Source organism: Mixophyes fleayi, chromosome 8, assembly GCF_038048845.1.
Source record: "Mixophyes fleayi isolate aMixFle1 chromosome 8, aMixFle1.hap1, whole genome shotgun sequence".
Lineage (NCBI taxonomy): Eukaryota > Metazoa > Chordata > Amphibia > Anura > Limnodynastidae > Mixophyes > Mixophyes fleayi.
The window spans coordinates 10,203,180-10,221,019 of record NC_134409.1 but is presented as its reverse complement, the minus strand read 5'-3'; the positions used below and the strand labels follow the sequence as shown (position 1 = coordinate 10,221,019).

Sequence of the window (17,840 nt, the reverse complement as noted above, 5' to 3'; positions counted from 1 at the left end):
TTAAAGGAGATCAATCAAACACATATTTTATTATTAATCCCCGCTCCTCATTATCAGAATGGCAGTGGTCCAAAGCCATTAACTCCTGGGGGGAAATGTATTAATCTGCGAATTTTGCAACTCGCCGATATTGACAGTTAAATTTAAAATGGCAACGTTTGTAAGAGTAAGTTTTGCCCTTAAAGACATTGGCGTTTTAAATTTAGCTGTGAAAGTCGTCGAATATCGGCGAGTTGCAGAACTCACATAATAATACATTTAGCCCCTGACGTTTGGGAGATACCATTCACCCAAGTGTGAGTTTCAAGCTGCCGATAGCAAGAAAATGTGGAAACGCAGCGCGTCCTGCACACAGCGCGGTCTGTGAAATGTCAGTAGCGCAAATTGGTCAGCGCTGCTATATGTCTCCTGGGAGTGGGTGAGCATCTCACATCGGGTCTCTGCCGCTCCGATACTTGAGGGAGGTGGGGTTAAAATCAGAAATTATGTTTTGGTGGCATTTGCTGAACAGAGATGTGCCAATATAGGATAAGATGGGTATAGATAAGAATGACTTACACTTACACAGTCTCTGTCTGGTGATCCCCTGTGAGAAGGAAATGAAGAAGTTTGTTAGAAAGGAGCGATTGTCACAGACCGGAGAAGTAAAGGTTTATACATGAGAGGAAGCAGCAACATTACAAAAGCATTTTTGGTTCTGTAAAACAGGAAGCCCGGCCAGTAACTGTAAACAATAAACCTCAGTTGGAGGAAATACACCCAAAATATTGGATTCACCAGAAATAAAGGTTTGGAGCATTAGATGGGATGCAGTGTCTGCTTTCTGCTCCTCCCCAGACTCAGGATTTAGTCTTCCTGTTGTGTGTAACGTGTGTATTAGGACATGGAGCCCTGCTATGCTCCTCGCTCACACTTCATCCCTGCTACACATAAAGATACATTTCAGAGCTGAATGACAACCAACTATTTTATTTTTTGTGCATCTTAAAGCAGCAATCCCACATAGAAGATTTGTAGCTTATTCGTAGCTATCATCCAACAAATCATTATTTCCTTTCAAAAGCTCTTTGGTTGGCAAACAAAAATGGCTGCCAGACACAGGCACAGTCTGTCTGCCACACAGACACAGTCTGTCAGCTCTCAGCATGGGTGGAGAAGGAGGATGTCACAATGCAGACAGAGTTCAGAGGGGCCATGTGCCTGTGGTTGCCATGGTAGTTTAGAATCATAAATCATTAAAAGCAGCCCAAATTAAAAAAAGGAGAAATGCTAAATGAATACTAACATTCTTCTTATAGCCTGCCATGGTGATTTATGTTAAAAAGCACATTAGAATTGTTCATGGGATTGCTGCTTTAAGCTCATGCAAGCCTTATTTATCCCATACACTTTTAATCATCTCAAAACATTTGCAGGAAAGTTTCATTATAACAAAACAATTAAATTGCTTTTATTTTTCATTCTTCATCATTTCAAATGGCTATATCTGGCCATGTGCATACTATTCTTTATAAAAGTCAATTAAATGGAAAATTCACATAACTAACCAAATGGAACATAAGAGAAATGTAAACCCTGGGGCAATACCCTACTTTCACCCCCCAACTATCTGAAGCACAGGATTCCGATCCCTGGAAGGCTGTGGGTATATTATGAATAAACATAAACCCTGAGTTAATTAGCACGGAGATGAGATCAACCTAGAACAGATTGGGACAACTATATATTTAAAGGGCCTCCATGACAACAAATGTCCCAATAACCACACTTGCCTGTATGCGGACATAAGGACAAAGGGAGCACATTACTCCTAATTATGAGAGCTATATATGAAACTGTTGCCTAACACTGGTCTAGCACGTAAAGTGCGTCAGTTGGGGAGATTTAAACATGGTGGACAGCGTGGAACAGGTTTAAGAGACATTGAGAATCGTTAGACATGCTTACGTGGAATCAGTGTCTTTTTCTTTCTTCCGTATACCAAATGCTTTCCTTGTACGTTTTTTCAATCCTGAGAACATGGCAAAAAGCAGTGTCAACATTGTCATTGATAAGTTGTTATTGACAATTTAGTTTCTCGATTACAGAAGCTCTGTTTGAAACACATGTTCAGTACACACACTAAGATGACAAGTATAGATTACAGTCTCATACACTAGACACTTATTCTGGACAAGTTAACCCGTGCATGATACTCATGCATTCTAGTCAAATCAAGCTACTTAAGGTCTTAAAAAGGTTCTTGTCATGCATTTGGGCCTAGCCCAGGCCTCCTCAGGGGAAGAGCGTTACTTCCCGACGCAAGCGCCCTTTTTAATGTGTGTTCATGAGGTAAAATTACCTCACGAAAATGAGTTTGACCCCTCAACTCGCAAATTTAGCCTTTACTACCCCTCCCACGGGGGGAAGGGGGGATGATGGAAGTTAACTGACTTCACTATTCTAATTTTTTGTCAAATAATGTCAGTATACCAAATTTCAGGTCAATTGGATGAGCCCTTTCTGAGAAAATAGTTTTTTCCACACACACACACGCCGCTAGGCTTTTACTTTTATAATATTAGATAATGCTAAGAATTTAGTAGGTCAGTGTATAACTCCGCCCAGCAGGTGGCGCTGCAGCTTGTTTTTGGGTTTTTTCACACACAGACTAACACACGCCACTAGGCTTTTATACATTAGATCCTGTGCAATGATTCTTGCTTAGGGGGTACAATCAATTTGGGAATAAATTTAGATGAATTTTAAGCTTTGATAAGGAATTTTGTGGTATTAACATTTATTTTGTGGCAAGTAATAACTTGGGGCTGTATTTTGAGGGGTGACATATTTAACATTGAATAGGTGACACTTTACAGTCTACCTTTCAATTGTCAACCTAACAATACGGTCTACCATGTGAATTGTCGACTTAATAATACTGTAGACATTTGATTTGTCGACCTAACGTCGTCAACTTTCTGAATTTTGACCAAATGAGTCTCCAGTCGTTGACCGCATACACTTTAGACAGTGTATGTTTCTTACAAGCCAGATTCCTTGTGCACCTAGATGATTAGAATGAACAAAAAGATGTTTCTAGCACAATTTCACTGTATCCGTCTCTTCAAAAGAATCAGGAACTTGATGTGACACGAAGGAAGCCCCAGACAAAAGACTATAGTACCAGCACGAGCTGTCAGACAGAGAGCATGCTGGGACTTGTAGTTTTCCCAACAGCTTCTAAAGCAAGCTTGTTTTATTGTGGGCTGGAAATCCCAAGATTATACTGAAAAATACACAGAACGCCGCGAGTAATCACATGATTTTACATGTTATCCAGTTAAATGCAAGTTAACTGATGCAGAAAGCACTGTGGAAAATGTTTTGTGTTGCACAGGGGTGCTCGGATGGTCCACCTGGCGTATATCAAGGTGCCCACCTACCCTCCACTCTACAGAGACGGGAGAAACTGGAAGGGCGCCGAGTTCTGTGGCGGAAAGATCCCAAGAAGCACAGTGTGCAGTGGTCCAAACTCTCACCACTTTACAACCACCCCTTTCATTCATTAATTCCATTTTGCTCCAAAACACTGCCTTATTTAGGGCTTAAATTAATCATGAGGGTGATGTGGACATTGGGACAGTTACTTTTTAATCAGATGTGGCACTTTTATGTGTTTGAATATTTTTTTTACATGGCTAAAATGCCATTCTGTTAAAAGTATTCAGTTACCGACACCTCCTGAACACCTTAAAAACAGTGTTTTTGTTTTGCGGAGAAAGAGGTTTTATCACACTTGCCCACTTTTTGGACCTCCCCCTCCAAGAGACAACACAATTTGTGCCATCACGGCCTGGTCACGACATGATCCTGCTTATCGCACAGGGGAGGGTTGGGTGGTCCCTGATGACACAATTCATATCCCATCCTGGGGATAAATTCATCAAATTGCAGTTTTGAAAGAGTGGAGATGGTGCCTATAGCAACCAATCAGATTCCAGCTGTAATTTTGTTGAATGTACTAAATAAATTATAACTAGAATCTAATTGGTTGCTATTGGCAACAGCTACCCTTTTTTAAACCCGCAGTTTGATAAATTTACCCCCTGGTTGCTTCAGATAAAACTGACACATGATCCAGGAGTGTGACCTACTTTGTCGGGAGGACCCTCTGTAATTTGGGAGTAGGAAAATATGGGTTTTAGGGCCACCAGTTAACCAGGGAACGCACCCTCACCCCTCCGCACCAATTCATTTCTTATCCTGCAAAACAATCTTTTAGACGGCACTTTGTATGTGATACTTTTAATAACATTTGGAGGGCATATATAAAAGTGTAGCATGGAGGTGCAAAATAGATCCCATTAAAGCATAGGCCAAGACCGGAAGACCATCATGTGTCACAAAATAGTACCATACCAATGATTTAGGTTATGTAGGGATGTAAACCCTTTATTTACAATACCAGAGCCCCTACTGTTGCTGTTTCTACTTTTATTTCTGCTTAAAAAAATTGAGATAATAAAATGCCAGTGGAAAAAAGCTGGTTATCGGTACATTTTCAAAGGATTGCTATTAAAAAAAACAAAATTGTCTCTCTGCCAAGTACACAGCCCGTCCTAGAAGAGCATTCTGGGAGATGGTGCTCAGCTGCAGAGCTACTATCCCAGGAGACGCACATTAAGCCTCCACTGAATGGCAAATATTATCCTTATTTACAAGATGTTCCCTTTTAAGCATGGCCACGGCTACAACTCTTGCGCACACTAATACAGAGCTTGCCAATCTTTTTGATGCTGTGATACGAACGCACACGTTTTGTACATGCCTCCCTCCTGTGCCGTTAGCCGTGTGTTTGTATTATCAAAGTGGTTTCTTTCTGCTGTCCTAACAGGTGACACAAAGTTGCTCTCTGGTTACAATTGTGTATAATGCAGAGAGCACGGCACAGCCGTATTAAGTCACAGAGTAGTGGAAATAAACACCTCTGCTGGTTAATAGGAACAGATTCCTGAAAAGCGCAGAAGGGAGTAAAAAATGATGAATCCATTTAATAAAAGTCATCTGCATGCACTTATTGATCTTACAATGCACTGTAAATATTGTATGTCTACACTTGGCAGGGTAGCTGAGTCTATACGCATAGTAAACCTTCTGCCAGCATGGTCAATATTAATCTATCACGGTTTAACTATTTACTTTCAAACTTTGTTAACTTAAACTGTTCCCATTTTGTCCAACCTTTTTTTCCAATTGCAGCAACACAAGTGGAATTAAATTACCCTCATACGTACCTGAGGTTTCAGGCATTCAAGACCAGACCCATTTATACATTTCTGTGCACTAATTGCACTGGTAGTTGGATTCTTTTTAAATATTATTTTGCAAACATATTTTTTGCAGCAAATTAGAACACTTCTGTTTCCATAATACAGGAAAAACACTAAATAAAGAGTGAATACAGTCACTATTTAAAATTGATGTAACTCAAAGCAGGGAATTGTTCAGCTTTGTAAATTAAATTAAATGTTTTTATTTAATTAAATATGTCCACCGTACTCCTCACATCCCTCTGCAGGAGGATGCCATGTTAGGAGAGAGGACTTTCTCTAACAGAACAGACAGAAATTGACTGACAGCCTTGCCCTGTAGAAATGCACTGTGTGGATTGGTGGATTCAGATACTGGGGCAGGGCCAGAGATGTCACAGCAGCTTAACTCACTGTAGTCTCAGTATCATACCCTCTTAGGATAGTCCTAAAAATGTAGGAGGGGCTTCAGCTGTTTATAACTCTGCATGGAAGTAACACTTTAGACTTTCATTTTGGGGTTTAGTTGCCACTGAGATTTGTACAATCCTAGAAATGAGTTTGTATGTTCTCCCCGTGTTTGCGTGGGTTTCCTCCGGGTGCTCCAGGTTTGCTCCCACACTCCAAAAACATACTAGTAGGTTAATTGGCTGCTATCAAAATTGACCGTAGTCTCCCTCTGTCTGTCTGTGTGTGTGTATGTTAGGGAATATAGACTGTAAGCTCCAATGGGGCAGGGACTGATGTGAATGAGTTCTCTGTACAGCGCTACGGAATTAATGGTGCTATATAAAATAACTGATGATGATGAGATATACCATTAACGTTGAATTAGCAGCTTCTTCTATAGGAAAAAGCTGATGTTTGTAGTGCAGAGAAGGCCCATTGTAATCCATGTGGGTTCTTTATTGAAAGATGGAATACATAAAGGGCTCTGATCCTGTCAATTCAACTTTAATGTGGCAGACCCAATAATCAAAAAAAAAAGCATTTGTTTTGTACATTTTTATTAATCATGATTCACGAACCCGGCAAAGGCTGTTGGATGTTTCCAATGAATGAATTCAGAGAGCTGTCTGGTACTAACGGCACCCAGCACATTATAACATCAGCGCAGGGAAAGTGGCATTATACTGCTGTGCACTAATGCATGTAACATGAGCCATCCCAATGTACTTGCAACAAAAGCTAACCTGATCCCTTCATGAATATTTCAGCTGTATTAATTTGCTGTCCTTGATGTTCCACAGTGGGGTTTAATGGTCAAGTGAGCAGGATGTGCACATAGAGAATAAGATATATGAACCTTGTTTCATACACAAGAGCTTTGACACCACAAATCTTCCTGCGGCCGTTTGACAGGATCCTCCTATCACTGCTCTGTTAAGCTGTTAAGGTTTAGTTTTTGTGTTAATATTTAGTCCAACACATGTAGGGCTATAGCCCCTCCCACTTTAAACTTCACTACACATGTACAACTTTAGCGAGCACAAATATTCAATACTTGTAATGCTGGGATTTGATATAGGCTCACGTCATCTTCTGTACTTTCCTGTGTCCTCTTCTGGGCTACCAGCTGGGAAGGTATTTTCTTAAGGGGTCCACCCCCCTCCCCCTAGTCAGATCCTCAGGGGCGGTTACATGCAGTCATATTTACCGGGGCTCCTCTGTTACAGTGCTGGGCAAAAATCAGGTTGGAGGGTCATGAACGGGAGACCCAATCACAAGCTGCAACCAAGAGATTGCGGCATGCGGTTAGTTTTCCTGCTCACACCCTCCTCCGACGCTATTTAATGTGGGTTAATAAGAGTGATTTGTATAGACATATAATCCCAGGTGCAGCAAGTAAGATTCCTACCACCTCTGCCCACCTGCAGCCCTACTTACACCTAAGCAGCATCCTATACAGCCACAATGACCAGTTCAGAACAGTGTCCATTGTCCAGCTTGTAATAAAATTACCATTTGATTATGGTAACTGTATTCCCCACTGCAATCATTTAATTAAATATATGAACTGAATTCCTAGATCTTCATTTAGCATGCAACAGAAAACAGTATACAGATGGAGCATAATTCTTATTGACAAACAACTAGAACTAGTAAGGTGCGATGTGAAGTGATTGACACAACGAGCAACAGGTGCCTAAGAGACAAGTGCTCCGTCTGTCGCTGTACATATTCCACCAGACACACTAGTCACCCTAGTGCTTAGGAATCTAGCACACTGCCATGTTTATTGCAGCAGTTTTCCAGTCAGAAAACCACAATGAACCAAATGCAGAATTAATGGCCCCAGTTAGATATTGTACATGTAACTTAGCAGTTGAGCTCATTGATAACACTTTTATATGCAACAATGTTCCCATTCCAAATAAGATCTAACTAAATAGTGGGTGTATATATGGAATACAGTGTTTTGTTTTTTTTTGCAAAACTGCAGCACCCATAACAAGTCCAGTATTGATTTTCTTCCTCTGCTCCCAGCGTTCTACATGTGCATGGTAAATATCTATATTCACAAACATTTTATTACATGCAAAGAAATCCACCTTAAATCTGCATCCCGGTCTTAAAGCAAAAATAAGTTTGATTTGTCTGTAAAAATACACCTTAAAAGAAGTTTTTTGTTTTTTTGGGGGAGGGGGGGGGGGGTTGTTCCTCCTATCATTCGATATTGTATTTATACTTTTATGAGATATAGTTAATGTTTAGCAACTTATTACAACAATATAATGTTTTTGATTCTTTACACTGTTGATATTGCTTAATAAATAAAATTATTTACTTTGCCAATAGGCTACTTCCACCTTTCATTGGGTTTTTTTGTTTTGTTTTTTAAAGAAACCCACTCCCCCCATGCTGGAATTACGGGACCCCCTTCTTCTATGCTGCTGGGGTGTCTGGTGAAATCAGGGTACAGTCTCTTGAGTAGACCCAGGCAGGAGCTGTGTTGGAGCCCCTCCTGGGGCATCACGAATATGTATGCCGTATTCGAAGCGCTGAGGCCAACGCTGGGACTCTGAAGGGTAACTGGGTCAGCCTGAAGCTCCGTAATGACACAGCAGGAGGGAGGGAAGGAAGGAAGAGGAGCCCAGGTGAGGGGGGGAGGGATAAGGGGAGTTGGGGTTTATGATAAAATAATATTAAAATGTGGAATTACCATTTAAAAAAGTAAAGCATACACAAAAATCACAGCAAATGGTTTGGACATGATTGGAATAAAAAAAGCCCAAACGCCATGCAGGATTTCCAATAAATATATGTACTAGAGAGAGCTGTATATACAATGCCCAGGTACCTTCCCATCTATATTGTGCAATTCATGCTGATTTACTGAAATAATATTGCAGCTTTGAGGATTTCCGTGGTTAGGACACAGTAACTGAAATATCATTCCGGTTTAGTACATCAATGGGGCCATTCACACAGAAGATTTGGTTCCTCATTTTATTTCTCAAAAACAAACCTTTGAATTTCAATGCACCCATTGTTCTGTTTCTTAAACATGTTGACTGTCCGCGATTATATAGTGCTATAGTTTCAACATGGAGGCAAAAAAAGTGTACCCTCCAACAAAAGCCACTTCTACAGCTCCCAGGAAATACAGTATTGGTCTATTTCTGGAAGTTTTGGAAACAAAGTTTTCTTCTCCATATTCACTTTTCTAATCAACTCCAGATGGTTTTTCATGTACACTTTTGCTGAGTACATTACTAATCAACAATGGCTGCACCTTACAACAAGCCCCCTATTCTCTAGTCACACTGCTATAACTTATACACAATAGAGAACCTTGAGCTATCGCCATGGTAACGTGCAACGCTCAGAACATATTCACAATTACAAAGGACATTTCTGAGAAGTTACATTCATACAGACTTGAATAAAAACCCCACAAACTTTTTTTTATACTTCTTAATAACAATTATTGTTAGTCTTTTGTTTACAATGATATAGGTATCAAGCGTCTCTTACTTTTATAAAAATATGCTCTTCAATGTCACTTCAATGTCACTGTACAATAATAGATATTAAAGCACTAAGGCTTCTAATATCCAAATGCGCCGCACAGTGGCTGTTTAGCCCGGTGACAGCATTAAAGTTATTTTATTTAGTGAGTGTGGGTGTGATTCAGAGAAGAACGCAATTGCAAAGCGTAAGATGTGGTTGACAAAGTTGTCCGCAAGTTTTTGCGTACGTACGCCGTTTTCAGAGTTAAAAGTGCGTCCATGTCTGAATGAGCAGCAGATGCGCCCGCTGGATAACAGACGCACCCCTCAGACATTTAAGTCATTTAAACTTGAATAACCTAGTAATACAGCAGGAACTTCCTGATATACCTCCAAAAAAATTGTATATATATTGCCGGCTCTATATAAATAAATGTAGAAGATGATGACTATATATATATATATATATATATATATATATATATATATATATATATATTTATTTATCTTTGTTACAGCACGTCCAACAAATCCTAAGCTGTGTCCGAATATCTACTAAAGTCTCAAAAAACACCTGTGAATCTCGAATTTCAAGTTGTTCGCTAGTTCATGTGTTGGGCAACACAATCATCCCCTACTTACACCTGCCCCTGACTACCCACAAATAAAAACACTTTATCCGTCATATCTACGACTACTATGTCTCAGTTGGCAATTGCTGGAACACGCCCTTACTGTACATTGCCTATGTTAGAACACCCCTTCCCTCCCCCATCACGCCTCTTCGGGCGTAAGGAACTGCAAGTGGCAAAAAGTCACAGGTTTGAACATCCGCAGTTGCGTACGTCCACTGAGCATGTGCAGTGTAAAATAAATTGCAAAGATACACTACACAAGCAGCGCTAACAGGCCCTGCGTCACTTACATGCCATCTTTTTCATCACACACAGTTCATTGTTTTGCTCTGAGATTCTAGTGCAGACGTTTGTGGTCAAAATAGCTGTGTCCACTGTTTACCCAATAGTCACAATTTATCACTAATTTCTAGAGGCCTTCAATGCACAGGGGGGGACAAGTCTGTATACAAAGTCTCTTGATTGGCGACATGCACTTGCCATGTAGATGGATAATCACCACGAAAGGCTGATATTCAGGCAGGTGAAGCAAATTATCACTAGGAGAAAAGACACTAAACATCTCGGTGATGCCATGAGCAGAATATTCATCTTGGAAAAGAGAAAGTGAGAAGTGAAGCACTGAGGAGCTGACCGTGGTGCTGATTGTCAGCATTGTACTTACAGGAGGAAATGTATTCTCTATGCACATAGTAGAACGTTTAAGCCTGACAAAGTATTTTTAAGCATTGTGTAGTCCCCATAAGGTGCATTATACCCACAATGGTCATGAGTAAAAAATATTTATCATGTGAAGGAGTAACAACATCAAAGAATCAACGATCTACAAGAAAATATATAAGAAGTCACCGCACAGACCCGTGATATGTCCTGGAATTCCCCTGTGACTTATAATATCCATATCTACAGCACACTATAGGTTGTGCCTTATATCACCCACAGACAGGCACAGAACAGTACGAAACACGTGCTGTGTAACTCTATCTATTGTTACCATTTCTCTCCCACCCTTGTGAAAAGCACTTTGTGTGATCTTAGAGGCATATTTACAGCCCTAACAAACCTGTCTTTCCATTTCATAAATCTTCATTGATCTTAAACATATACTGAATATAAAATAGGCTTACAGTCCCCAAGTCACAGTACACATTACAAGTACATACGTGTTGCCGAAACTCCTCCACGTCCCAAGGCTGAGGAGGTTTGTACCATAGCAGAGATATATATATATATATATATATATATATATATATATTTATATTCATTAGGAGTACACGCACTTGCATATAGAAAGATACTAAGATCAGATCCCCATTTCGGTGTTCTATACCACAGTGCTATTACAGCAGTCACAGGTCCTACATTCACCTGGAAACTCCGGTGACCTTATACTGAGATATCTGTGTAGACAAGTAATAGCAAAACACTATCATATGTTGTGGATGGTCTAGATCAGGGGTAGGCAACCTGCGGCTCTCCAGGTGTTGTGAAACTACAAATCCCAGCATGCCTTGCCACCTATCTGCTGGTTATCTACTGGCAAAGCATGCTGGGACTTGTAGTTTTACAACATCTGGAGAGCCGCAGGTTGCCTACCCCTGGTCTAGATGAACAGCAGCTCTATTAGTTCCCGGCTAATGCAATGGGCTGTCAGCTTGGTACAATGCCAATGGGCACAGGCTGGTGTTTTGGGTGTGTGGGGTAACAAGGCTGGTGTAATGTAGCATTGCTGGTTTTATTGACAAGTGTGTTTTGTCAATGCCGCTAAACTACAATTCCCAGAATCCTCTAAACTATTTGAAGATATCAAAAGCATACCATCAAAGCAAGCAGAAACAGTAATAGATTACAAACTAGCTCGCCTAATTCGTTCCTTGATTTGAACAATTGTGCGTTCCTGGTGTCAGAGTACAGACAACTTCAGAGGTGTTTTGTACAATTTGCTTAACTTGTATTCATTCTTTACCCCATTCTGCGCCTTGGCGGCTCTACCCTCTGGCCTCCAGTCATCACTAAGCGAGAAGCAAATTCCAACTTACAGCGGTGACAAGTGAGAAAAGCAGCTGGGGACAAAGATATCGCACTGAAGTTTATTTTTGTCTGATCCTTATTAAAGATTACTTAGAATAAACTGTGCATGTGAATACTACAAATTACAGAACAAAAGAATGTAATGCACGCCAGGAAATGATACATCACATTTAGGAACAATATGTCAAAACATGCTGCTATTACGTTATACCGTTATAACCCCTTCCTTCTCTAATATGAAAGGAAATAGGTGATCGGACTCAAGCAGCTGTATGCTACGCTGTCAGTGGGAGAGGACTGTTTATATAACATCAGTGACTTTATATGTACAATTCAGTTGCCATTTGAGACCTGACGGGATATCATTTTATTGTAATTATTAGGTAATATTATCATGCTTTATTTATAAAGCGCCAACATATTATCCAGCACTGTACATTGATACAAATAAATATCAAAAAATGACATGAAACAGAAGGCAAAGATGGCTCTGACCAAATGAGCTTACAATCTAAGAGGTACGGGGAACACTTGACATGTAATCAACAATTGTAACTGCTGGCGGGAAAAGCGAGTGGCTACTGTAAGCAGAAATATTATTAGCTGCCTGTAATAAAGCCCCTGGCGGTGACTGGCATTTCTGTGTAGCTACAGGTGCTGTACGGTCTGAAAATGGAGAGACTGTGGAAGATCTTATCACAGTCAGCTGCGATCCACCATGACTGGCAGTCACTATTTATCTCAACCAAACCATCCTCTTCCGGTTCTGGATAAGGCTTCCGCTGTTGTGCTACATGTGATCTCTTGAGCTCATCCATCAGCTTTGTGACCTCAATAAATTAATTGCCATAATGTTTACAATTGCGCAGGAGAATATTAAGTGCACTAGCATAAAATGAATTATGAATATAGTTCACTCCCCAGCTGTTTATTGTATCATAGATACACAACCTGAGTTACCAAGAAAAGCAGGAAGTCCTTGTTCTAAGCAGCTGTCATACAGCTGTTCCTGCAAGAAACTACTGGTTGACATAAAGTTCATATACTTAGACTAAAATATACGAATACTTAGAGGGTTCTTTTGTTAAAGAAGACTTGAATTGTCAACGGATATTGTAATCCCATAATGCAGATGTCAACGTAATGTTACTGGGTTTGGTTTATGATGTGGGCTGTACCAAAGTTGAATAACAGTTACTCAGATTTTTCATTTTCCTTTTTTATCGTTATGTGGAACATATTCTTATCTTTTACTGTTATCTTATTTATTATCATCTATATGCAACATACACAGGAAATTCCTATGTAAATAGTTCTCTATCTAGAAGGACTTATGCCACTCAGAAATAGGTCTATAGAAATGTATAAAAATGTGACCCCCTGGTTATATCAGCCATTGTTTATATTGGCATTGGTTAGGCCACTGAGTGAGCTCTATGGCTTATTTGCAATTAGTCTTTTATATTTGTTTTTATTGTGTTCAATATAAAGTTATATATGAGGGGATAAGGTGGCCCCACCAAAGTACTATATTTGGGAAGAGAGGGTATTTAGTAAACATCTTAAATAAACTAGAGAACCCTTTTAAATACCTGTCTTTAGCAATTACTAACATATACATAAGATTGTTCTAATCCTCCAGCTACATGTGAAATAGAATACATAAGCCACTTATTACTGTAAAGTGGCCATTCCTCGATGTGGAGATTTACATTTACACCCTTGAATTTCTAACAAGTCCCTGCCATAGCCCATGAGTTGGACCACACAGAAATTATTCTATGCTCATTTTATTACTTTCGTCTTTTAATTCACATCAATTGTTGTTGTAAGTAATGGACAAGAGAGAGTGCTGCTTAGAGAGGCATGTTATTAAGTCACTCACAATGCCTATAGCAGTTCCTACTCACAATACTGCCCTGGTACTCAGTACCCCCTGCTAAGAGGAAACACTACTTCACAGAAAGGGTAGTGGATAAGTGGAATAGCCTCCCATCAGAGGTGGTAGAGGCTAATGCAGTAGAGCAATTTAAACATGCATGGCATAGACAGAAGGATATCCTTACAAAGAGCTAAGGATCAAATAGGGTTTGAGGTTACCAGAGGTTAAAAAATGGGCAGACTAGATGGGCCAAGCGGTTCTTATCTGTTGTCAGATTCTATATTTCTATGACTATACAGATAAATACAATTATAATGTCAGATACAATTACAATATCAGTCAGTACAATTAAACCGAAACACTAAAAACTCTGTCCGACTGGGTGTGGTGTTGAGCTGTTTGTACTGAGAACAAAGAACATTTCGAGATACCAGAGATTTCCTAATTAGAAAAATGCAGGATGCACACAGGCAAAAGGCCTAAATCCTGCTGTACCAATAAGTGCTGCCAACAGGATTGCTCATTTACTAAATCCAAGTCAGTGACTTGTGAAGGAAGCACCCAGACCATTGGCCGCACTGCAGAACGGCTGCATACCATGGACACCAGAGAGCAGTCTGCACTGTGATTGGCTGCTGTACCTTCAACTACCACCAACTGGCTGATAGAGACATCATTCCTGCACAGGCTGCTCTATACTGGTAGTGATGATGGCTGCCTCCTATATGCTGATGCCCAGCAGCCAAAATATGGAGAACTGTCCAGGATTTCCATCTATCGCAAAACTGGCTGCCCAGGAAGTAACAAGGTATGTAATAAATAATCAATGGTCAAATATGTCTGCCTACTGATCAAATGGGTGCTGCATACGATCTAGTCATAGGAGTACTGCATTACAAGGTTATATGTATAATAGTAATGTGGGTGCAGTGAGAAGGGGTGCGATCAGGGGTGCAACTGGACATTCATGGGCTCATGACAAAATTTTGTATGTAAATAATGCTCTATGGCATTAGTGCCTGTTCGCACGTGGGTGGCAACACTGATCTGACACACACCTCCTACTGGTTGTGTGGAGCCATAGGCAGCTCCTCTTACATCCCCATACTGCAGCTGCCTGAGAGCAGACCTACAAAATCCTTCCCCATCTGCAAGCCCCATGGCAGCTGCACCTCTGCTGCTGCCATAATTCCACCGTAGGTTGTGATTTAATAGAAAGGGAGTGTAGACTGACACATTCTAATGTCATGCATCAAATGCACATTAATCATATTCCACAACATGTTTTCCATGACAGCGGCCATATTGGCAAAAACAGGAACATTTTCCTTGTGAACCATTGATCGAGAGAACCACTAATTGCTTCCTGACTAAACAGAGCTGTTTGGACAAAGAATGAAAAACATAAAAGACAATGAAGTTACTACATAGTTAACTTTTAGGCTAGGGGCATACAGGCAATTTGAGCCCCCTTCGATTTTAAGTCGTTATTTCATACGCCATGTTTTCCTGAATATAGCAGCCAGCGTTAAACTGGGTACACACTACAGAAAATTACTGCAGATGCGGTTTCTGTAATGATTTTACAAATGATTGAAGGTCCCGATGATCAGGCCGATTCATGTGTACACACCTACACGATTTACCTACAGATCTGTGCTCTTCAACTCTCATAACCATCACCTGAAAAGATGGTGACCCTGTACACTCTACAGATATCTGCCTACACTGCTGGTGGTGAGTGCCTACATACTGCCACATTTGTCCGATAATGTTCCATCATTGATCGTGATTTTTAGGACGTTCATAAAACCAAATCAACTGATGCCATCTGCCTTCGTACAATTAAACTTGATTGTGGGAGAGTACACACTATCGTTTATCATATAATTGGCATGATAATTGGATGCAAAACCTGTAGTGTGTACCCAGATTAAGTACAGTTCTTGTACGGAGTTCCCATCCCACAAGAACCGGCACTCCCGGTGTACACTGCCGGCAGGCTAAACGTCTCAGGAACACAAAGGTCCTATGTGTCAATATAGAGTGTTAGGATTTATTTTACTATCACAATGCAAACTGTCAGTAGTAATTCAGCGATCAGCTTGATCAGTCACAAACTGGGACACTACACATATTAATTTATGGTTTAGCACTTGTGGATCACTAATTTAGTGGCCTTTACATGTCCTCCCGCAAACTTTACTAAATACATTGCTTCTTTCCTACTAGTTTTCTTCTTTGCATATGAATTTATATTAAGAGACAGATCTGTGCATTATTATCTATTAGCCCTTGGATATGACACAAAGTTGTCTTCTGGATACAATTAAATTCAATACAGAGGACACCGTAGAGCTGTGTCAGGTCTCAGGACAATGACAATACACAAGTCTGTCTTATGATATGAACAAGTGGATTAAAAACACAGAAGGGAGATGGGAAGAAAAATGTATGCATTCTGTAGAAGGTGGGGAAGAGTGTATGTAGGGCTGGACATATACCGATCACTAGCACGACCAAAAAATGTTCCCTGGAAACAAAGTCGCCCTTCCACACCCTTCTGTCCCCCCAGGCTAAAGCTTGCATACAGGTGGCAAGCTTTGATGCAGTCATTTTCATCTGGGTGTAATAGAACACAACTACCTACCAAAGCTGCACAACAACGATTGGCCGGACATAAACTCGTCCAATCAGAAAGCGGCAGTGATTAATGCTGCTCCATCTACTCTACTCTCCTAAATTGCAATGGCGGAGATTAGACCAACAGCGTTTAACGCTCTTGAGACTCTGTAATCGCATTTCAAACAGTCAATGTTAGCCTAATAGTGAGTTACCCATAACTCTGCCCAACCTCAGGCTGATGCAAAACGACTAGGGTAAAATATGTACATCATGTAGACAATATATACCATAGAGGTGCTGTTACCTCCTAATAAGTATCACTACAGCTCTATAACAATGTTGCATGGTGTGCAAATTATCTGGTACAAAACTGCTTACTCCAACTTGTGGATGAATTTGTCCACACCTGCTAATACGTGAAAATAATATGAAAGTGGAAAATCCCTTTAATACACAATGTAGACAATTCTTTATGCAAAAGAGGAGAAGAGATGAAAGTTTATCCCCTCAATGACGAAAGGTACATCGATGACTAGTTCACTTGTGCTTGCAGAGCATCAGGCTCACTGAGAAGAACTTTCATTTTTTTACTCTATCCAAGCTAATTTTTACAGTTTCCCTCAAATATATTTCTTTGTTCCACTATGCAATATATAAATAACAAAATTATTAACATCGCATCAATTGAGTAGACAACCTATGTACCACCCAAGAGCTACTTTCCACAGCACAATCCCAATCTTCTATATAACAATACTAAAAACAAATGCAATATATGAATAAAAACAGGCTCAACAAACAATGTCTCAAGCTCCTGGCATAGGTCAATTTCACACAATTACTTGCACCCTATTCATTTACATTAAACTATAACTAGTTCTCCAAAGTACAAGTTTAGTATTTTGTTTTTAGTTTCTCTTATGTATATTTTTTATTTGTAACATTATTATTATTCATTTTTATTCAAATTGGAAGACTGTGAAGAGTCTCTGGTGACTGCCAAGACTAATACACACTATGTAAGACAGTTACTATTAAACGCAGTTTACGGGACAGGACAACACAGAAATCCCTGTGTGAAAGCACCACGTACTTCCATATTAAGCACATGCACAGTGGTCAGTGTGGATCTCTAGTAGGTCACTGGCAGTGGGGTCCATTGATGGGAGTGTGTATACTGACACATTAATAGATGGCTATAAACCTCTTTATCAAATTTTCAATGTCCAGCCCTTAAGAAAAGGTTAAAAGAATGATATACCTAAAACTCCTGACTCCCTCTAGCAAAACTGCTAAGGACCCTCTAAAAGGACACACAATGTAACCAAATTAAAACATCCCAAATGGTTATATTCTAAAGGCTGGAAGGGGCAGGGAGTTTTGGCAGGATGGTGGCACAAACTAGATGGTCATGGCAGCCATG

At 40.1% G+C, this 17,840-nt stretch overlaps 1 protein-coding gene across 19 annotated transcripts in view; it reads right to left on the bottom strand.

Annotated features, from left to right (window-relative positions):
- Nucleotides 1-17,840, bottom strand: part of SGIP1 (SH3GL interacting endocytic adaptor 1) — an 82,747-nt gene that overhangs the window by 60,121 nt on the left and 4,786 nt on the right. For 11 of the 19 annotated variants that reach the window (XM_075181841.1, XM_075181846.1, XM_075181847.1 and 8 more), the window contains exons 2-3: nt 1,948-2,011; nt 559-586 (exon numbers count right to left, since the gene is read on the bottom strand). In XM_075181841.1, coding sequence (XP_075037942.1) covers nt 559-586; nt 1,948-2,011 — 92 coding nt within the window. Of the gene's footprint in view, nt 1-558; nt 587-1,947; nt 2,022-17,840 lie in introns of those variants that run through there. The other 8 variants (XM_075181842.1, XM_075181856.1, XM_075181857.1 and 5 more) reach the window with 2 other exon arrangements.